This window comes from Salminus brasiliensis, chromosome 12 (assembly GCF_030463535.1).
Source record: "Salminus brasiliensis chromosome 12, fSalBra1.hap2, whole genome shotgun sequence".
Classification (NCBI taxonomy): domain Eukaryota; kingdom Metazoa; phylum Chordata; class Actinopteri; order Characiformes; family Bryconidae; genus Salminus; species Salminus brasiliensis.
The window spans coordinates 37312062-37330982 of NC_132889.1; the positions used below are offsets into that span (position 1 = coordinate 37312062).

At 41.9% G+C, this 18921-nt stretch overlaps 2 protein-coding genes across 3 annotated transcripts; both read left to right on the plus strand.

Moving 5' to 3' along the window:
- Positions 1–1166: 1166 nt before the first annotated feature.
- ccndx (cyclin Dx) lies at positions 1167–5361 on the plus strand. Its single transcript, XM_072694300.1, has 4 exons — positions 1167–1397; positions 2841–3056; positions 4073–4390; positions 5212–5361. The coding sequence occupies exons 1-4, from the start codon at positions 1176–1178 to the stop codon at positions 5359–5361; spliced, it is 906 nt and encodes a 301-aa protein (XP_072550401.1). The 5' UTR covers positions 1167–1175.
- Positions 5362–7358: 1997 nt separating this feature from the next.
- nucb1 (nucleobindin 1) lies at positions 7359–18669 on the plus strand. Of its 2 annotated transcripts, none has more exons than XM_072693645.1 (13): positions 7359–7539; positions 9546–9678; positions 10112–10219; positions 10320–10452; positions 10619–10722; positions 11419–11604; positions 12404–12494; positions 12822–12880; positions 13241–13333; positions 13527–13616; positions 14365–14538; positions 16181–16307; positions 17286–18669. In XM_072693645.1, exons 2-13 carry the CDS (start codon positions 9550–9552, stop codon positions 17372–17374), a joined length of 1383 nt encoding a protein of 460 aa, XP_072549746.1. In that variant the 5' UTR covers positions 7359–7539; positions 9546–9549; the 3' UTR covers positions 17375–18669. The 2 variants fall into 2 exon arrangements, with proteins under 2 accessions (XP_072549746.1, XP_072549745.1); XM_072693644.1 differs by having other exon boundaries at positions 7359–7519.
- The last annotated feature ends 252 nt before the right edge of the window (positions 18670–18921 follow it).

Consider the following 18921-nt stretch of genomic DNA (forward strand, 5'->3'; position numbering starts at 1 on the left):
CTCACTGTCAGTGACAAGCTGTTGCTCTGTCCCTCTGGGCCACTCCCTCTCTTGTCTGTGCTCTCTCGCCCCCTCCCTCTCTCTCTCTCACTCTCTCTCTCTCTCTCACTTTCTCTCTGCCCCCGCCAACCCCCCCCCCCCCCATCTCCACCTGTTGACTCCATTGTTGAGTTGATGGCATTGTGCCTTCTTATTATTCTCCTCCGCTCACTTTACACTCCCCTCGTCCGTCCCCGTCCTCTTTTCTCTGTCTGAGAGGATATAAGAAGGCCGGCTAGAGAAGGAAGGCCAGATTCACAGCGACACCACAGAGGAACACATACATGCACACACACACACACACACTCACACACACACACTCAAACATACACACGTAACACCTTCACTTAACACGCAGTGATAGGCCATACCACTCTAGCTGTCGCACACTCACACTCACACTCACACACACACAGACGGGAGCACCAGGTGTGGAGGACAGTGGTGGACATCATACAAATCAAAGGTAAGCCAGCTTTTCAGGTGCTCCTCTGGGCTTAGAAATGAGGTTCTGTGAGCGATACCATACGAGAACCACCAACCGTTACATCGAGTGAGGGTTCTTTAGACTTCTTGAAGGTTCTTCACACATTTCTGTCACAAATACAAAGTTTTTTTTAGTGTTTAAAAGTTTGGAATCATTTCTCAGTGAGTTCCTGATGTTAGACCTGCTAGAGCTGCCCCAGACAACCGTAAGGTTTGGACTCACTTTTTCATATAGTGGCATTTTTTGCAATTTTGTATAGAAAAACAGCGTCATACAGACTTTGATACAGTTCAAAACTGAACTTTCAGGTGTTTTAGTCAAGTGTTGTGACAAGAACAAGACATTTATAAACAAATAATATACTGTATTTATTATTGGAAGTAATCACAGATGTGATTGTCACTTTTAACATAAGAAATATGATAACTTTTGGTTTGGTTATAGTAGGGTCATTCTGGATACTTTTAGACTTATGAGTGTCGTTAGTGGATAAAAGCTTTGGTGGGTAGCTGTTCTGATGAAGGAACATCTAGGCTATCGGACGCAGCCTGTTAATCAAAGCCGCACGCCCCTCTGTCTTACAGAGCTCCAATTCCAGTACATCAGCCGCTGTTGGAGGACCCAGTCTCAGGTTTTAGGTACAGCGGGAATGTCCGTGTCTCTGTGGTGTGAAGAAGAGGAGGATGTTCAGCCTGTTGGTCACAGAGAATTAGCCTCGGTCCGAGCCCCCCGGGACCCCCATGCTTCCGGTCTGAGGGTCATCCACGGCCTCCTGCGCTCACAAGACAGATACCTCCCCTCTCCGCTGTACACCTCTCTCATCCAGAGAGACCCCAAACGCAGAGAGGAACTGGCCAAGTGGACCTTGGAGGTACAACTGATTAAATACTTCTGATTATATATTCAGTCGTTACATAGTTCTGTTTATTCAGTAACTGAAGCATTACTGTATCTGCATTATTCAGTATCCACTATGAATTATTCAGTGCCTGTTATAAAGTATTCAGTATCCACTATGAATTAATCAGTGCCTGTTATAAAGTATTCAGTATCCACTATGAATTATTCAGTGCCTGTTATAAAGTATTCAGTATCCACTATGTATTATTCAGTGCCTGTTATAAAGGATTCAGTATCCACTATGAATTATTCAGTGCCTGTTATAAAGGATTCAGTATCCACTATGAATTAATCAGTGCCTGTTATAAAGGATTCAGTATCCACTATGAATTATTCAGTGCCTGTTATAAAGTATTCAGTATCCACTATGAATTATTTGGTACCACTAAAAGTTATTTAGTAACTACGATGAAATATACAGTAACCAGTAAGAATGACTCAGTGTCCATTATGAATTTTTCACTCTGAATTATTCAGCGCCTACTATGAATTTACTATTAATTATTTGGTAGCACTATTAATTATTTAGTAACTATATGAATCATTCTGTATCTGCTTTGAATTATACAGTATCCATTATGAATTATTGAGTAACTGCTATTAATTATTTGGTGCCTCATATGGATTAGTTAGTATTTACTATTAAATATTTCGTAGCACTATTCATTATTTAGAAACTACTATATATTTTTATTTCATATCCGCTATGAATTATTTGGTATCACTAATAGCTATTTAGTAACTAAAATGAATTATACAGTAACCAGTATGAATGACTCAGTGTCTACTATGAATTTTTCAGAATCCACCATGAATTAGTCAGTATTTACTATAAATTATGTGGTAGCACTACTCATTATTTAGTAACTATATGAATTTTTCTGTATCCAGGTTGAATGATACATTATGAATTATTCAGTAACTGATATGGATTAGTTAGTATTTTCTATTAAATTATTCGTAGCAATATTTATTATTTAGAAGCTACTAAATATTTTATTTGTATCCGCTATTAATTATTTGATACCACTAATAATTATTTAGTAACTACTATGAATGATTTGAGTACCAATGTGAATGATTCAGTGTCCGTTATGAATTATTATTTAGTATCTACTGAGTTATTCAGTATCCAGTATGAGTTATATATTAACCAGTATGAATTAGTAGCTATCCACTAAAAATTATTCAGCATCTACTAGTATGTATATTTTAACTTATTAAATGTAGATCATTTGTTACATATAATAAATAGTTTAAAATGTATGCATTGTAAATACTGAGTTTTAATGTTATTCAAAATGAAATAATATTGATATAAATATTCATATTCAGTAATATTAGCACAAGGCTTGCTTACAGCTGTTAGTCAAACACTGATGATTCAAACTTTTATACTTCTCTCCCCCTGCAGGTGTGTTGTGACTGTGGCTGTGATGAGTCTGTGTTTCCGCTGGCCGTCTCTCTGCTGGACCGTTATCTGTCCGCCACTCTCTCCCTGCCCTCCTCTCCGTACTGTCTGGCCGCAGCTTGTATCCTGGTGGCCTCTAAGCTGGTGGAGAGTGAGCCGGTCAGTGCGGACACTCTGTGTGCTGCAGCTGAGTACGAGTTCCTGGCCTCCAACCTCAGGGTGAGTCTCCGACCCTAGAGTACAGGGCACGGCTGGAGCTTCTGGTCACCAGTTTTATCTGCATTGATAAAAGTGTAGATCTCTCAGTTCAATACGGTTCAGTTCAACTGCAGTTCTGAGTTTAGACTCCATAGAAAAGCACTGACCAAAACATCAGGGTGCTCTGGAGCAACCATACACTGTACACAGTACACAGTACCCACTATGAATTATTCAGTATCCACTATGAATTATTCAATAAACATTCACAATGAACCATTGAATATCTACTATGACTTATGCAGAAACCATTATGAATGATTCAGTAACTACTATAAATTGTTCAGTATCCAGTAAGAATTATTCAGCAACTTTTATGAGCTATTCAGTATCCAATTATTCAGTATCTAATATGAATTATTCAGTATCCACTCTGAATTATTCAGTATCTAATATGAATTATTCAGTATCCACTCTGAATTATTCAGTATCCACTCTGAATTATTCAGTATCTAATATGAATTATTCAGTATCTAATATGAATTATTCAATATCCACTATGAATTATTCAGTATCTACTATGAATTATTCAGTATCCACTATGAATTATTCAGTATCTACTATGAATTATTCAGTATCTACTACACATTTCTGAATATTCACAATGACTCATTGAATATCTACTACAAATTATTCATTGTCCCTAATAAAATATTCAGTATCTGCTATAAATGATTCTTTATCCACTATAAATTATTCAAAAAAATATTCAATATGCAGAGTACATTATAAATAATTCACAGTATCCACTATGAATCAGTCAGCATCTACTATGAGTCATTGACAGTAATATTCAGTAATATTGTCATAAGCCTTGCCTACAGCTGTAATTGTATTACTGAAATATTGATGACTTCAGGCCTTTAGAGTCTGTGGGACAGAAGCAGAACCTGCAGAACCGGATCCCCCCGGTACTGGTCTGAAAACATCTGGAAACTGTGTAGGAATACACTGATAATCCCGTCTCTGTTCTCCAGGAGATGGAACGCGTACTGTTGGGAACCCTAAGGTGGGACGTGGCTGCTGTGACCCCTCAGGACTTCATGCCTCACTTTCTGTCCTGCCTGGAGGAGCTGGAGGGCGACAGTGCGGACAGAGACTTCATTGTGACCCTCAGGCGACACAGCGACACTCTGGCGGCCATGTGCGTGTGCGACTCCCGCTTTCTGGGCACTCCGGCCTCTCTGGTGTCTGCGGCGGCCGTCAACTCAGCCATCCGGGGGTTAGAGGCCAAAGGCCAGAGAGAAATGAGTCACATGACCTCCATACTGGCCGCCCTGTGTCAGACCGATGTGGTGAGTGTGTGTGATTTGGTCTTTGTTGTGTGACCGGGGAGAATGGCCTCGCTGTCATCATGGCCTTGGTGGAGCTCCAGTGGTGTGTTGTAGTGGGATTTTGAGGAGCATGAGTCCTACAGTCTTTAAATGCCTCTCTGAGTGATACCCTAGAAGAACCCTCTTTGGTTCCACGGAGAACCGTGTTTATAATAGAGTGATGTAAAGGGTTCTCACGCTCACTTACCTCTGTTACATACACGTGGTACTTCTATTATATCACTCAAAGAACCATTTAAAGCACCTTTCATCCCCAACTACAATAAATGGACAAAAGTATTGGGACACCTGCTCATTCATTGTTTCTTAAAGAGGGATTAAAAAGAGCTGATCCTGCTTTTGTTGGAGTAACTGTCTCCACTGTCCAGAGAAGAAGACTTTCTACTAGATTTTGGAGTTTGGAGCATTGCTGTGAGGATTTGATTGCATTCAGCAACAAGAGTGTTAGTGAGGTCAGGATGTTGGATCACTTCATCCCATACAAAAGTACCGGATGGAGCCTTTTCCACTGCTCCACAGCTCAATGCTGCTGGGGGGGGGGTTATATACCCCTCTAGCCCACGCCTGGCATTAGGTGGCATGATGCCAATAGGTTCATGTTTACTTAGACTAGACTAGACTAAGCTATGTGTGCACTGAAATAGCCACATACATCCATTAGAAGGGGGTGTCCACAAATATTTGGCATTTATGGCACAGGCTGTTCTAAGGGGTGGTTGTATGAGGGGTCGTATACTGTGTGATGGATGCATGTCTCAACCACGTGAACTGTTCCCCTACAGGCCGTGCTGCAGTGCTACAGCGAGCTGATAGAGGACGCCCTCAGGGAACGACTGAGGAACAGCCGGGAGGAGCAGCAGGAGGAGAAGGACGGAGCGCTGGAGGACGAAAGGTCGAGCACACCCACCGACCTCAGAGAGATAGACTTTTAACGCACAGGGGTGAAGAAGAAGCCATTTGAAGTTTAACTGCAGTCTTCCTCAGAGTCATCAGTGAAACTGATGTAAACCTGCTTCCTGAATGCTGTCCTATCAGATTATTTAATTCTTATTTAATAATAATGTTATTTATTTGTTTAATTTGTGCCATATGTCTGTTTTATTGCCATAATTGTAATGATTCCCTGTTCTGTTCCTACCTACCTTTATGTTGTGTGGCATTTCTGCTGTGTGAGGGTCTCTGTTCTGATATTTAATTTAAGTTAATTTATTAATTATTGATTTATTTATTCTGTGGATGTAACTTTTATTTATTTTATTTGCAATGATTTGCTCGATATGACAGTGTCCAGTGAAATATATTTTTCAATTAAATCATATTTTTAATCTATTTTCAATTAAATAATATTGAGAAATACTCTGGTGTCGTGGATTTCTCTGAATTACGTGACATTTTGAGATATTTAGTCTTAGAAAATACCAACATGATCAAAAACGTCCGCTGAACTTCAAAGCAAGACACCCATCTTCACCATTATCACACACTAGTGATCAAACACACACAGTGGCTGAAGTGGTAGGCAGGTATTGCCATCGAGAGGGTGAAAGGCCTTGCTCATAGGCCCAACAGTGGCAGCTTGAGCAGTGCCCCTAGTTCATGAGTGTGTGTGTGTGTGTGTGTGTGTGTGTGTGTGTGTGTGTGTGTGTGTGTGTGTGTTCACTACCACAGATGGGTTAAATGCGGAGGACACATTTGGAGGATACAGTGACAAATACGTGCACCTTTACTTTAGTTTACCAAGGCCGGGTATTGAACCCACAACCCTGTCATCAAGAGCCCAGTGCCCTTAACATTAGCGGTAATGTTAACATCCACACAGTGTTAAAGTGTACCCTCATTGTTGGTTTTAAGTTGTGGTGTTAAAGCGACAGTCCGTAAGTTTTGGGGATTTGGGGATTTGGAGCCCTCTCTGGTGGGAATGTGTAATTGCACAGAGCAGCAGAAGGGTGCTTTAAAAGGAGAATTGTGCCGCAGTCTCCTTCCATTGTAAGTTGACATTTAGTCAGCTTCTTCAGCTGGACAGTGGGTGAACAAGCAGATGAAGTCTGAGTTCAGTGATCTGTTTGTATCCGTACCATTAGCAGATAACCAGCAAACGGTGCTGGATCCTCTTTTAGAGGCTGTGCCTGTGACGCCAGTACGCAAAAGCCTGACATGACCAGAAAACTCTCATGCAAACCTACCAGACCACTCTGTCTGTTTTTAGACTGAATATATGAGGCTGTGTAGAGACAGCCGTGCAGCACACTGATACCACTAATAGTCTCCCCCCTCCCCCCTCAGACAGACTACTGCATTCAAAAAAAAAAACAAAAAAAAAAATTAAGGACTGCTGCTTTAAGTTACCAAAATTCTGCATCTATCCAACGTTGGAGATTGACGTGAACCCGGTGTTGATTCTTGGCGGATATGTGATGTCTTACCTTAAGGTTTTTCAACTAAGTTTCAACTAAAGTTCAGAAACATCTATCCGACATCAGAGCTGAACGTCTTTCTGATGTCAAATTCATGTCCGATGCTTGCTGGGTCTGTATACAGTATGTATATAATAATTATAAAGGGAACATTAGGCCTAGCAAGATATCCCTGCATTATAACTTGCTAAAATGTAGTAAATCTGTAAATCTAGTCTATATCTAAATATCAAAGCTAGTTCATTGTAATTCCTCCCTGCTCCCTAACAAGTGCCCTAGCTATGTAGCCTACCAGCACCCAACTGTGGGTCATTATGTGTCTTGCAGAAAGTCGCCGGGATTAGCTAGCTAGCCACATCCACGTGCACTTCTTATTTAACACACAGTGCAGTATTATGGGGTGTAGAAATCCAAGTGAATGAAGTTAGCTAACTAGTGCCCTACATAGGACGCGAGTGGCTGCTTGAGTTCGCCCACGTGTTGCAGTTTCCGCCTATAGCTAGAGGTCGCCCGTTGATAGCGTCATCTTTCCGGGTCTGCTGTTTTCCTGGGCAAGTTTTGAGCTCGACGGCGAATAAAAGAGCAAAAACTGAGCTTTTAAACCTCCTAAATTTGGGTGACAGCCGTGACAGCAAGCGGAGGAGCACCGGCACAACACGTCCAGCGGGCGGTAACGGTGAGCGGAGAGACGGCACGGTGTGTTTGTGATGCTAAAGTGGCTAAAGCTAAAGCAGCGCTGCGTGTTTGCTCTGCGACCAGCGCTTATTAATATTCATTTATTAATAAAACCTCCACTTTTATTACCTAGAAATCAGGACTGAGCGATTCCTGGGTCGATTAACAGGCAGTAGGGAGTGTACGTGTCTTTAAATGGCTCCTTAAAGTCCTCCTTAAAGGGGATGAGCTGTTGTTTACATGAAATGGCTAATGATAAAAATAGCCCCCAAAACAACCTAAATTAAGATCCTCAGAGGATCAGATGCAGTGGAGCTCCATGACCTACCATGTTTGTAATAGAGAACCTTTCTAAAGAACCATTACTTGATCTAAAGGTTCTTCACACTCCTTTCCAAACTCAATCTCCACTACAAACATTGTTCTTCATGGGACCTGAAGTGGTTCTCCTCTGGCCTCATTCAAAGAACCATCTGGAGCACCTTCATTTATCTTTGGATTAAGAACTCCATGAAGTCACACTAAAGAAATGTAGGCAGGGAGTAAAAATAGCTCCCAAAACAACCTAAATTAAGATCCTTAGAGGATCAGACGGTGATCTGCTCTGCAGTGGAGCTCCATGACCAACCATGTTTGTAATAGATATGTATGAGAACCATTTAAAGGTCTAAAGAACCATTACTTGATCTAAAGGTTCTTCACGCTCCCACATCTCCATTGCAACCATTGTTCTTAGATTAAGAACTTCATGAAGTCACTCTAAAAGAAAATGGTTTAGGCAGGGAGTAAAAATAGCTCCCAAAACAACCTAAATTAAGATCCTCAGAGGATCAGATGGTGATCTGCTCTGCAGTGGAGCTCCATGACCAACCATGTTTGTAATAGAGAACCTTTACTTGATCTAAAGGTTCTTCACACTCAATCTCTACTACAAACGTTGTTCTTCATGGGACCTGAAGTGGTTCTCCTCTGGCCTCACTCAAAGAACCATCTGGAGCACCTTCATTTATCTTTGGATGAAGAACTCCATGAAGTCACACTAAAGAAATGTAGGCAGGGAGTAAAAATAGCTCCCAAAACAACCTAAATTAAGATCCTCAGAGGATCAGATGCAGTGGAGCTTCTCCACCGTGTATCAGCCTGGTTTAGCCAGGTCAGCAGTGATGTACCGTAGGTTCACCTGAGCCTGAAGTTGGGGACTGTCCAACAGGAAAGTCTGTGAGTTTAAGCTGTTGGATAGACTTGACTCCTTTTACGTTATTATATTATTAGTATTTCTCACTGTATTTAGACAAGACAACAAGACACACATATTTACCATTATTGTTGGACACAGATGGAATTTCACCCATCCGTACAGTGAACATGCACATTAGTAAGCACCTGGGGAGCAGACAGGGTGAAGGGCCTTGCTTGCCGAGCCCGGGTATCGAACCCACAACCCAGTCATTAATAGCCCAGAGCTCTAACCACTAAGCCCCCACTGCCCCCAGTGGCACTACACCCACCCACCAGTGAACCAACACATATGATTAACAGCTTTCAGTCCAGTTTAATATGGAATCTTAATGATGGTCAAATATTCTGCCATCAGAGGTAGAGCCAGTGTACTTATCAAATATATAGATAGAGCTATAGAGATCCCTAAAATGACAAAAATATTACACCATGATTATCAATAATTTATAAATACTTCTGATCAAAGGAGGATAGATGGGTCCCCCCTTTTGAGTCTTGGTTCCTCCAGAGGGAGTTTGACCTTGACCTGGGGGTCTTCTTCAGGCACAAGTTTTATATATATATATATGTGTATATATACGCTATAAAATATACACATACATACCGATATATATATATATGTGTATAAGCCATAATCAATATTGTTTAATGTCCGGTCACCACTTCTGACTCGGCCCTCTCTGAATGACTTTGTTTCCGTGTTAAAAGATCCAGAACTGTCGAGTTTGCTGAAATATTCCTCTAAAGGAGTAAAAGATAAACTCTGAATCCTTGCTTTGTCTTTATAGGATTATGGTGGGGGCTTGTCGCTGGTTGTTGCTTCTGTCCATCTCTTTGAGGGTGTGGTCAGTGCCTATTGACCGGAAAACTAATGCCGAGGATGCCCCGCCTCCGCAGGAGGAGAAAGCAGATGAGAATATGGTACAGTGGCTCTTTATTAAAAAGGCTGGATGTGATGCTCTCTGTGTAGAAAGCCTTGAAAATGCTTGAATGCTTGGCTGGGTCATGCTGCTCCTCCCTAGGCAGCCGTAGATCCTTGCACTCTCAGGGGTGGGCTGATGCACTTCCTTCCTACGTCACGCCTTGTGTGTGATGGTGGTCTGTGTGTGTGTGTGTGTGTGTGTGTGTGTGTGTGTGTGTGTGTGTGTGTGTGTGTGTGTGTGTGTGTGTGTGTGTGTGTATATATATATTTATCTGTGTGTCTCTGTCTGTGTCTTGGCACTCTGATTTATGACGAGTATTTAATGGGTTTGAGGCAGGTCAGTAAACAGGCCCTTCATGACCGGAGTTTGACCTCCAGCACTGAATGGCTGTGTGTTCATATCAGTGGTGATGAGACGTGTGTGTTCTGTAGGACACAGGACTGTACTATGACCGCTACCTGAGGGAGGTCATTGAGGTCCTGGAGACGGACCCTCACTTCAGAGAGAAACTACAGACGGCCAACACAGAAGACATTAAAGTAAAGATGACTTTTACTGGTGTAAAAATCTGTAGAATTTATTTATTTTTAATTGTGTAGAAAATTGGTTATTGATCGTTCTGTAATTCAACTGTTTCAGAATGGCCGTCTCAGTAAAGAGCTGGATCTGGTGGGTCATCACGTCCGAACCCGTCTAGATGAGCTGAAGAGGCAGGAAGTGTCACGCCTCAGGATGCTGCTAAAGGCCAAACTGGACAGCACCAACACACAGAGTAAGAGTTTGTGAGGAAGCATAGGGGGCGCTCTATAATGCGCTATAATGCTCATATGATCCACATGCTCATTCTGACACTACAGGAAGTGTAGGGGGTGCACTATAATGCTCTGTGATGCTGTATAATGCTTCTTTGGCTGTTCACACACTGGTTTTGTTTGCAGGTGTTCAGATGGATCATGTGTCTCTGCTGAAGCAGTTTGAGCATCTGGATCCACACAATCAGAACACATTTGAAGCCAAAGACTTGGAGCTGCTCATTGCTGCGGTAAAGCCCTTTTCGACCAACCTGTTATTTTAACCCTGTGATAGTCGCATAATAGAGGTTAAATACAACACTGGCCATTTTGATTAGTTTTAAAATACTTATTTAGTAGGTAATTACATGTGTAATTTGCATAGTAATAATATGACACACAGAAATTTAACAAATAAATTATTACAAATTATATAAATTAACTGATTATATTTTGTTATCATCATTAAAAAATGTAAAGACCAAAACACGCCTATTTTAATTATAGTAAAATTGTTGAAGTAGATGTTAAATGTTACATTTCTGGATTAAATGAAAATTTGATTTAATAACATTAAATAGCAAAAACTAAACACAATAATTATTGAACTATAAAAATGCATTATAATATTTTTCAAATGCAAAATTCCCCTCCAAAAAAACCCCAAAACAGTGTAGCATATTAGTATTTTGTTAAAGTTGTTTATTCAGTTTAATTTTGTTTATAGTTTGAATAATTAGTCTAATCGTGGTGGAATTTGTTGCCAGATTTGGAAATATCTTACATAACTGTTATTAGTGAGGAGTAAATGGAGTAAATGCACACTTCCACAGTACTGACTGCTTCAGCATGGCTGTAAGAACCTATAGGAGGAGGACAAAGAACTGTGGAACATTACAGATGTGAAATTGCCCCATCTGATGTGTGTGTGTGTGTGTGATTCTCAGGCCACTAAAGACCTGGAGAACTACGATGCAGAGCGGCACGAGGAGTTCAAGCGGTATGAGATGCTGAAGGAGCACGAGAGGAGAGAGTACCTGAAGAGTCTGGACCAGGAGAAGAGAGACAATGAGGAGAAGAGGATAGAGGAGCTGAGGGAGAAACACCGGCAGCATCCTAAAGTCAACGCCCCAGTGAGTGACCGAGCTGCCTCTGGACTTGGAGATTACTTCAAGACTGCTTAGAAAGAGGCTGCCAATTCTGAACTCCACAGTAGCAGAATCTCAGTTCTATATTTCTGGGAGCCACAGAGAGCGTAACTGTCCTTGCTCTCTCCATGATTGGCTAGGATGGCCCTCCCTCTCCCCCCCTGTTTAGCGTGATTCTGCCCAGCATAGGCGTCTTAATGTAACTGAACTGAGCAGCAGTTGGTCTTCTCCTCCAAGCGTGTTGAACTCCAGTGATTACGTTAGCCTTCACTGGTAGCATTGTGCGATAGTTGCACCCGTTGCTGACACAGATGTGCAAATGCACACACATACACAGCTTTTCTAGTCCATGTAGAAGTACTGCCAATGGAATGGAACTCCCCGGAGCGCTCAGATAGTAAACATGAACCTATTGGCACCATGCTGCCTAATGCCAGGCGTGGGCTAATAGAGGGGTATAAAGCTGTGTTCTCTGGAATGATGGTGGTGGAGCTCCATCCAGTACTTTTTGGGATGAGTTAGGATGGATTTGACCTGGATTTCATTGCTGTATTCAGTAATCTACTCAAAATCTAGTAGAAAGTCATCTTCCCTGGACAGTAGAGACCGTTTCTCCAACAAAAACAGGATACACTTTTTTTTATTTTATTTAATACCCTTGATTTCAGAAGAAAAAATGAATGAGCAGGTGTCCCAATACTTCTGTCCATATAGTGAATCTGTATATTGTCTTTTATCACCTTCTTGTCTCCCTGAACCACCATATCTTGTTCCCTCTGACCAGGGCAGTGTCGACCAGCTGAGAGAGGTTTGGGAGGAGACTGATGGTTTGGACCCGCAGGAGTTCAACCCCAAAACCTTCTTCAAGCTCCACGGTCAGTAAATGTCCAGCACTACAGAGTCTAGTGTTTATGTTCCCTAATTTGACAAAATATATCACAGCTGTCATGCAAAAACCTTGTGTCTCCAAAAATGCCAGCTTTGCAGGAGTTGGATTAGCTTTTAATGGAAGATAATGTGAAATATTTGATTTATTATTATTGTAATTAATATTTTATTCATCATTTTATTCATCATATATTTAGAATATAAAGAAAAGCGGTCATTCACATTCTGCCACATTCTGCAAAACTGTAGGTTGCGCACTTTGTATTGGATGTGCTGTGTGATGCAGTCCTCTGGTCTTTTCTTCCTCCCTTCAGACACAAATGGAGATGGTGTGCTGGATGAGCAGGAGCTGGAGGCTCTGTTTACTAAAGAGGTAAAGCAGATATTCACTACTCCTTCAGGGAAAAAAAAAACGCAGCAGCATGGAGGCTACGCTAACCTGGCACAGGCTATAACATTACTAGAACATCGCTCACCAGCTCTTCCAGCCATGTTTGAGTTCAAGTTCTTTACTACAGCAGGTCTCCCAAGTCCATGTTCAAGCTAGAAGATATTAACAGCCAGCTGCAGTTTACAGCTGCGCCCCAAATGACCGCAGATATACGTAAAGTCTGATCTGACCAGTCATAGAGTGGACCACTTGGACCACTCTGAGCCTCAGGAAAGGGTTTTGGGGTTTGTTTTTTTTGCATGTTTAATTTTCTTGTTGATTTTTGTTTGTTTTTTTTTTCAGCTGGAGAAGGTGTACGACCCCAAGAACGAGGAAGATGACATGATGGAGATGGAGGAGGAGAGGCTGAGGATGAGGGAGCACGTCATGAAAAACGTAAGACGCCTGTCTGTCTGTCTGTCTGTCCATATGCATGTCCATCTGTCGGTCTCTCCCTGTTGAGCCAAACACCCTGCATGTATAAAAACAGTGCAAATCCTCCCCCCTATAGAAATGATCATTGGCTGCAATCTTCTTACTGATTTATTTATTTTTGTTTGTTTGTTTGTTTTTTTTATTTACATGGAAGGTTGACCTTAATCGCGACCGCTTGGTGAGTCTGGATGAGTTTCTCAAATCAACAGAGAAGAAAGAATTCAACAACCCAAAGGAGTGGGAGGTAGGAGCTCAGGAGTCCTTTTGGAAACAAATTGAGGGTGTGACTTGAGGGTGAACACCAACACAGTGTGGCTCTTACTTGCAGGAAGCTCAGCTTTTTCAGTGACCCCTTCTTTGGGGGCAATAAAAACCTCTGCTGAAGCTTCTTACTGGATTAAAAAAACATCACTCACCCAATTCTCATTGCCAGATAATACCAGTGAAACCTGCTCTCTTCGGTGATGGATAGATAAACTACAGTAGATTAAACACCTCCTACCACAGTCAGCACAAATCATGTGATGCGTACAGACTGAGGATATGGAGGCAGCAATAATATTAGAGGACATTCAGGGCAGCCAAAGTCCCTATAGGGGAGCCTGTTCACTCTGCGGCCATCTTTTATCAAGTTATTTCCAGTCACGAGAAGACAAGACCAGGCTCACTGTGGAGAGACCAAACGACTGGACAGTGGAGGTCAGATCACAGATTCAGAACCAGATTTTAAATCTCTGATAAACTGATATTAATACTTTGTAGCGTTCGGCTCAATAACACAAAAAATACCTGATCTTTTTAGCATGTTATGGCAACCGCGCTTCTGCAGATCTCCATATGGAGGGCGGCTGTTGCTACCGTCTGTTTTTGCTGAAGGACGTGACTTTATCCATTAACAGAACTCACATTCATATTTAAACCAGTAGTATGTTCTGGTTTAACTGGTGTTCCTGTTTTAACACCATTTTTTCCATTACCTCTCATCACGTCAGACACTGGACGACGAAAAGCCTGTGTATACAGAGGCTGAGCTTCAGAGGTTTGAGGCGGAGCTCCGGGATAAAGAGGTGGAGCTTAGCAGGAGGGCAGAGACGCTGAGACAGGAACAAGAACTTCTTAAAGAGAGAGGCAAAGCGCTGGAGGCCCAGAAGAAGGAGTACCAACAGGTGAGGAACATCAGCGCACCATAGAAACACACCTGCCTCCAGGCACGTTCTCAACTCAGGTTCCTTTCAAATGTAGACCGTTTGATCTTCATCTGATCGATACTGAGAGATGGTGGTGATCTAACTAAACTCACACACCTGAAAAAACGTCTTTAATCATCATTTATTAATTAAAAAAAAAGTTTGAACCCCAACATGTATCACTCCTTCAAAAGTGTAGAATCAGACTCAGGAGCAGAAGATCAGCTGCAGATGATCAGAACATGACTGGAGAGGATTATTCTGGAGGAGTCTGGAGTCTGATTTAAACCTCAGACGTTTATTCTGGTCTGATCTTGATGGTTAAAGCTGGTGGTGAAGATCACCATCATGGCCAGATCCAGATCCAGAGAGCTCCCTGAGGCCTTTAGAAAGAAGGTTGGAGATGCAGAGGAGTCTGGAAAGGGATTTAAAAAGATCTCAGAACAGTTAGAAAGTGGAACAGCTGACGAACATGACCAGGTCAGGACATCCTAGCAAGTTCAGCCCAACAGCAGAACCTCATGACGAGTAAAGACGTCTTCGACAATCCTAAAATATCGTCATGGTAGCCGATAGATCTCATCACAGCTTAAGTCAAAGTACAGCATCTACCATCAGAGAGGTGAGCAAGGAGGAAGCTCTTACTGTTGGCCAGAGAAGACCTAGACTAAGACCTAGACAAAGACCAGGACTTCTTCTGCACCAATGTGCTTTAGACAGATGAGTCTTTAGTCTTACCCTGATATTAAAAATAATAATAATATGATGTCGAGAGGGAGAACAAAAGCACAGGACCATCCAAACCTGTTTAAACGTCACCCACACCAGAAAGACTCGAAAAAAGAGGAGGAGACAGAAAGATCATGACTCATAGGTATCATAGGTTAGTTATAAAGCTTAGAAACGACCAAACGCTAAAGTCAGTACTGGGGCACTATATGGACAAAAGTATTGGGACACCTACTTGTTATTATTTTGTTTGTTGTTTTTGTTTTTTAGAAAAATCAAGGCTATTAAAACGGGTTGATCCTGCTTTTGTTAGAGTAACTGTCTTTACTATCCAGGAAAAAAGGCTTTCTACTAGATTTAGAAGTTTTTTTTAGAGCATTGCTATGAGGATTTGATTGTATTCAGCAACAAGGAGCATTAGTGAGGTCAGAAAAGTTGACTGATCACCACCCCAACTCATCCCAAAAGTCTTGTACCACCACCATCATCATTCCCTAAGAACACAGTTCCTCCACTGCTCCACAGCTTAATGCTGGGGGGCTTTACACCCCTCTAGCCCACACCTAGGTTCATGTTTACTATATGCTACAGAGAGTCCTATTCTATTGGCAGTACTTCTCTACGGGGACTAGACAAGCTGTGTGTATGTGTATTTGTGTATTTGCACATCTGTGTCAGCAATGGGTGCAACTCAAAGTACCTATATTGCGTTGGTTAGAAAGGGTGTCCACAAACATTTGGACATGTAGTGTACCTAGATACAGAAGATATGCAGTAACCAGTGAAGAGAACACCGTCCCGGGAAGAATTCTGGCTAGCTCCACCCGCAGTGCTGCAGGATGCCCTCATGCTGTTGTCCATGTCTTCTTTTTCATGTGTCTTCTGCATTCAGGCATTATTGGAGATGTCTCAGAGGCAGAAGGAGCAGCAGGCCGAGCACGGGCCGCCCCCCTCAGGCCCAAACGGAGAATTACAGTTTCAGCAAGAGATTCAGAAACTGGCTCCAGAAGACAATCCAGGTGAGAACTCCATGGAGGAATTTACATGCACTACATGGACAAAAGTATTGGGACCAACTTCATATTAATGCCTATGGGTTTGGAATAGGGTGTATATCACAATACCTACATTTTAGAGCGTTACTAATATTCACCCTAATGAGAGACTGTAGCTCCGCCTCCTCAGTGTATATCACAATACCTACATTTTAGAGCGTTACTAATATTCACCCTAATGAGAGACTGTAGCTCCGCCTCCTCAGTGTATATCACAATACCTACATTTAGAGCGTTATTAATATTCACCCTAATGAGAGACTGTAGCTCCGCCTCCTCTGTGTATATCACAATACCTACATTTAGAGCGTTATTAATATTCACCCTAATGAGACTGTAGCTCCGCCTCCTCAGTGTATATCACAATACCTACATTTAGAGCGTTATTAATATTCACCCTAATGAGACTGTAGCTCCTCCTCCTCAGTGTATATCACAATACCTACATTTAGAGCATTATTAATATTCCCCCTAATGAGAGACTGTAGCTCCGCCTCCTCAGTGTATATCACAATACCTACATTTTAGAGCGTTATTAATATTCACCCTAATGAGAGACTGTAGCTCCGCCTCCTCTGTGTATATCACAATACCTGCATTTAGAGCGTTATTAATATTCACCCTAATGAGACTGTAGCTCCGCCTCCTCAGTGTATATCACAATACCTACATTTAGAGCGTTATTAATATTCACCCTAATGAGAGACTGTAGCTCCGCCTCCTCAGTGTATATCACAATACCTACATTTAGAGCGTTATTAATATTCACCCTAATGAGAGACTGTAGCTCCGCCTCCTCAGTGTATATCACAATACCTACATTTAGAGCGTTATTAATATTCACCCTAATGAGAGACTGTAGCTCCGCCTCCTCAGTGTATATCACAATACCTACATTTAGAGCGTTATTAATACTTGTTTTTTGTTTGTTTTGTTTTTCAGTTGGCAAGGTGCCAGTTGATCAGAACGGAGAAGTCCAGAACAGCCTGCCAGCCGAACCACCACAGAACCTTCCCCAGCACACCTCTTAACAAACTGCCTCATACGTCACACACACTCTACAGTATCACACTGATAGTATTGATCTTAAAAGCGCCTAACAATCCGCCTTGTGTAACACACACACACACACACACACACACACACACACACACACACAGAGACATCCTCCAACCCTGAAAACACACATACTACTGCCATTACTGGACCCTCCATGTGTTAAACATGTACAGCTTGGCTTCTAGTGTAGATCAGTGATGGATCCAGCGTAGTCTAGGTCATTGATATGCACTTGTTGCGTGGGGTTTTGGCACGTTACTAAAGAGTGTGTGAAGAAAGGCTGTGAATTTTGGCACATATATAAGCAGTTTGGTGTTGCGACCTTTTTTTTTTCGTATTGTGAAAGTAGTCCTCCAGGACTTCACTCTCAAATCGGACGTGTGAAACACAACATGTAGGGGTGTTTTTTTGTTTTTTTTTGTTTACCCAGTCAGAGGGGGGAAAGGGAAAGTCCATCTGAGTGGTGGTGAATGGAAACAGGTGTCGGTCGCCATGACTACAACACAAATATAGCCTTTTTATTTACCATCCAAACCCACCAGTAAACCTACGTGAGTCTTCTGAGGTGTATATGTTATGGTGATGTTGGTGAAACAGGGGCTAATCTGGATTATATTGGGTTTCTATGGGGACTATTTTAGCTGCGTGTATCCCTCAACCAGGAATAGCTTTTAAGGGGTCCTTTTTTTTTTTTTTTTTTTTTTTTTTTTTTTGCCCAAATCATCTCAGAACTCTGCTACAACAGAGTCTCAGGCATCAGGCAGTGTATTAATAACCATTAGGTGTAATAACTTTATTTTTGGGTTTTTTTAATTTTAAGAAAGGTATTAAGCTCTTCAGGCGTCTGATGCCATTCACCACCTCCGTGACACGTTTCACCCCGAACCCATTCTGAATGGTTCCGTTTACGTCTGAACGTATTTAATTTCGCAGACATAATTCATTTAAAGTGATTGTATTGTTAATTAACACACATTTTTGAGAGTGTATCCAGTGGTTTCCTTGGTAACGGTAACCCAGGGTTCTTCTGCCGCCTCCTCAGATACCTCGTCTCGCATAGTGCCAAAATGCGCAGTGAGCTTTTAAATGTTGCACAGTTTTCCCTTTAAACGCTGTTCACCATCGTACCACCGTCACCAAACTGACGGACGAACAAACACTGCACACACACACACACACACACCAGACAGCCCGGGATGTTGTGGTTCTTTTCTGTGGATTATCATTAATATTTGCATCTTAATAAAGATCTCTGGTCCGATGTTAAGCGGAGACTGCTGGTGTGTGATTGGTCAGATGGGTGGTGAAAGGTGCCGGACAGCAGCCCTTCTGTTCTCTCTCTCTCTCTCTCTCTCTCTTTCGTCTGTCTGCATGTTGACCTTTGACCCTAAATGAGTGAGATGTTTGGCATTCCTGCCCGTCAGTCTCGCTGTTTCAACATTTTCCATTTTTTTTTCTTTGTTTTGTATTTTATGTAATGTAGCGTTGATTTTTCGTGCCCCACAGATTGTACAAGAAC

What these genes read in the sequence shown, in the direction of transcription:
- nucb1 (XM_072693645.1), top strand. Translation starts at nt 9,550, where the DNA reads ATGGTGGGGGCTTGTCGCTGGTTGTTGCTTCTGTCCATCTCTTTGAGG. An exon ending in GGACAGCACCAACACACAGA is followed by an intron (nt 10,453 to 10,618) that starts GTAAGAGTTTGT and finishes TTTTGTTTGCAG; the next exon opens with GTGTTCAGATGGATCATGTG. An exon ending in ATCCTAAAGTCAACGCCCCA is followed by an intron (nt 11,605 to 12,403) that starts GTGAGTGACCGA and finishes CCCTCTGACCAG; the next exon opens with GGCAGTGTCGACCAGCTGAG.
- ccndx (XM_072694300.1), top strand. Translation starts at nt 1,176, where the DNA reads ATGTCCGTGTCTCTGTGGTGTGAAGAAGAGGAGGATGTTCAGCCTGTT. An exon ending in TGGCCAAGTGGACCTTGGAG is followed by an intron (nt 1,398 to 2,840) that starts GTACAACTGATT and finishes CTCCCCCTGCAG; the next exon opens with GTGTGTTGTGACTGTGGCTG. An exon ending in CCCTGTGTCAGACCGATGTG is followed by an intron (nt 4,391 to 5,211) that starts GTGAGTGTGTGT and finishes GTTCCCCTACAG; the next exon opens with GCCGTGCTGCAGTGCTACAG.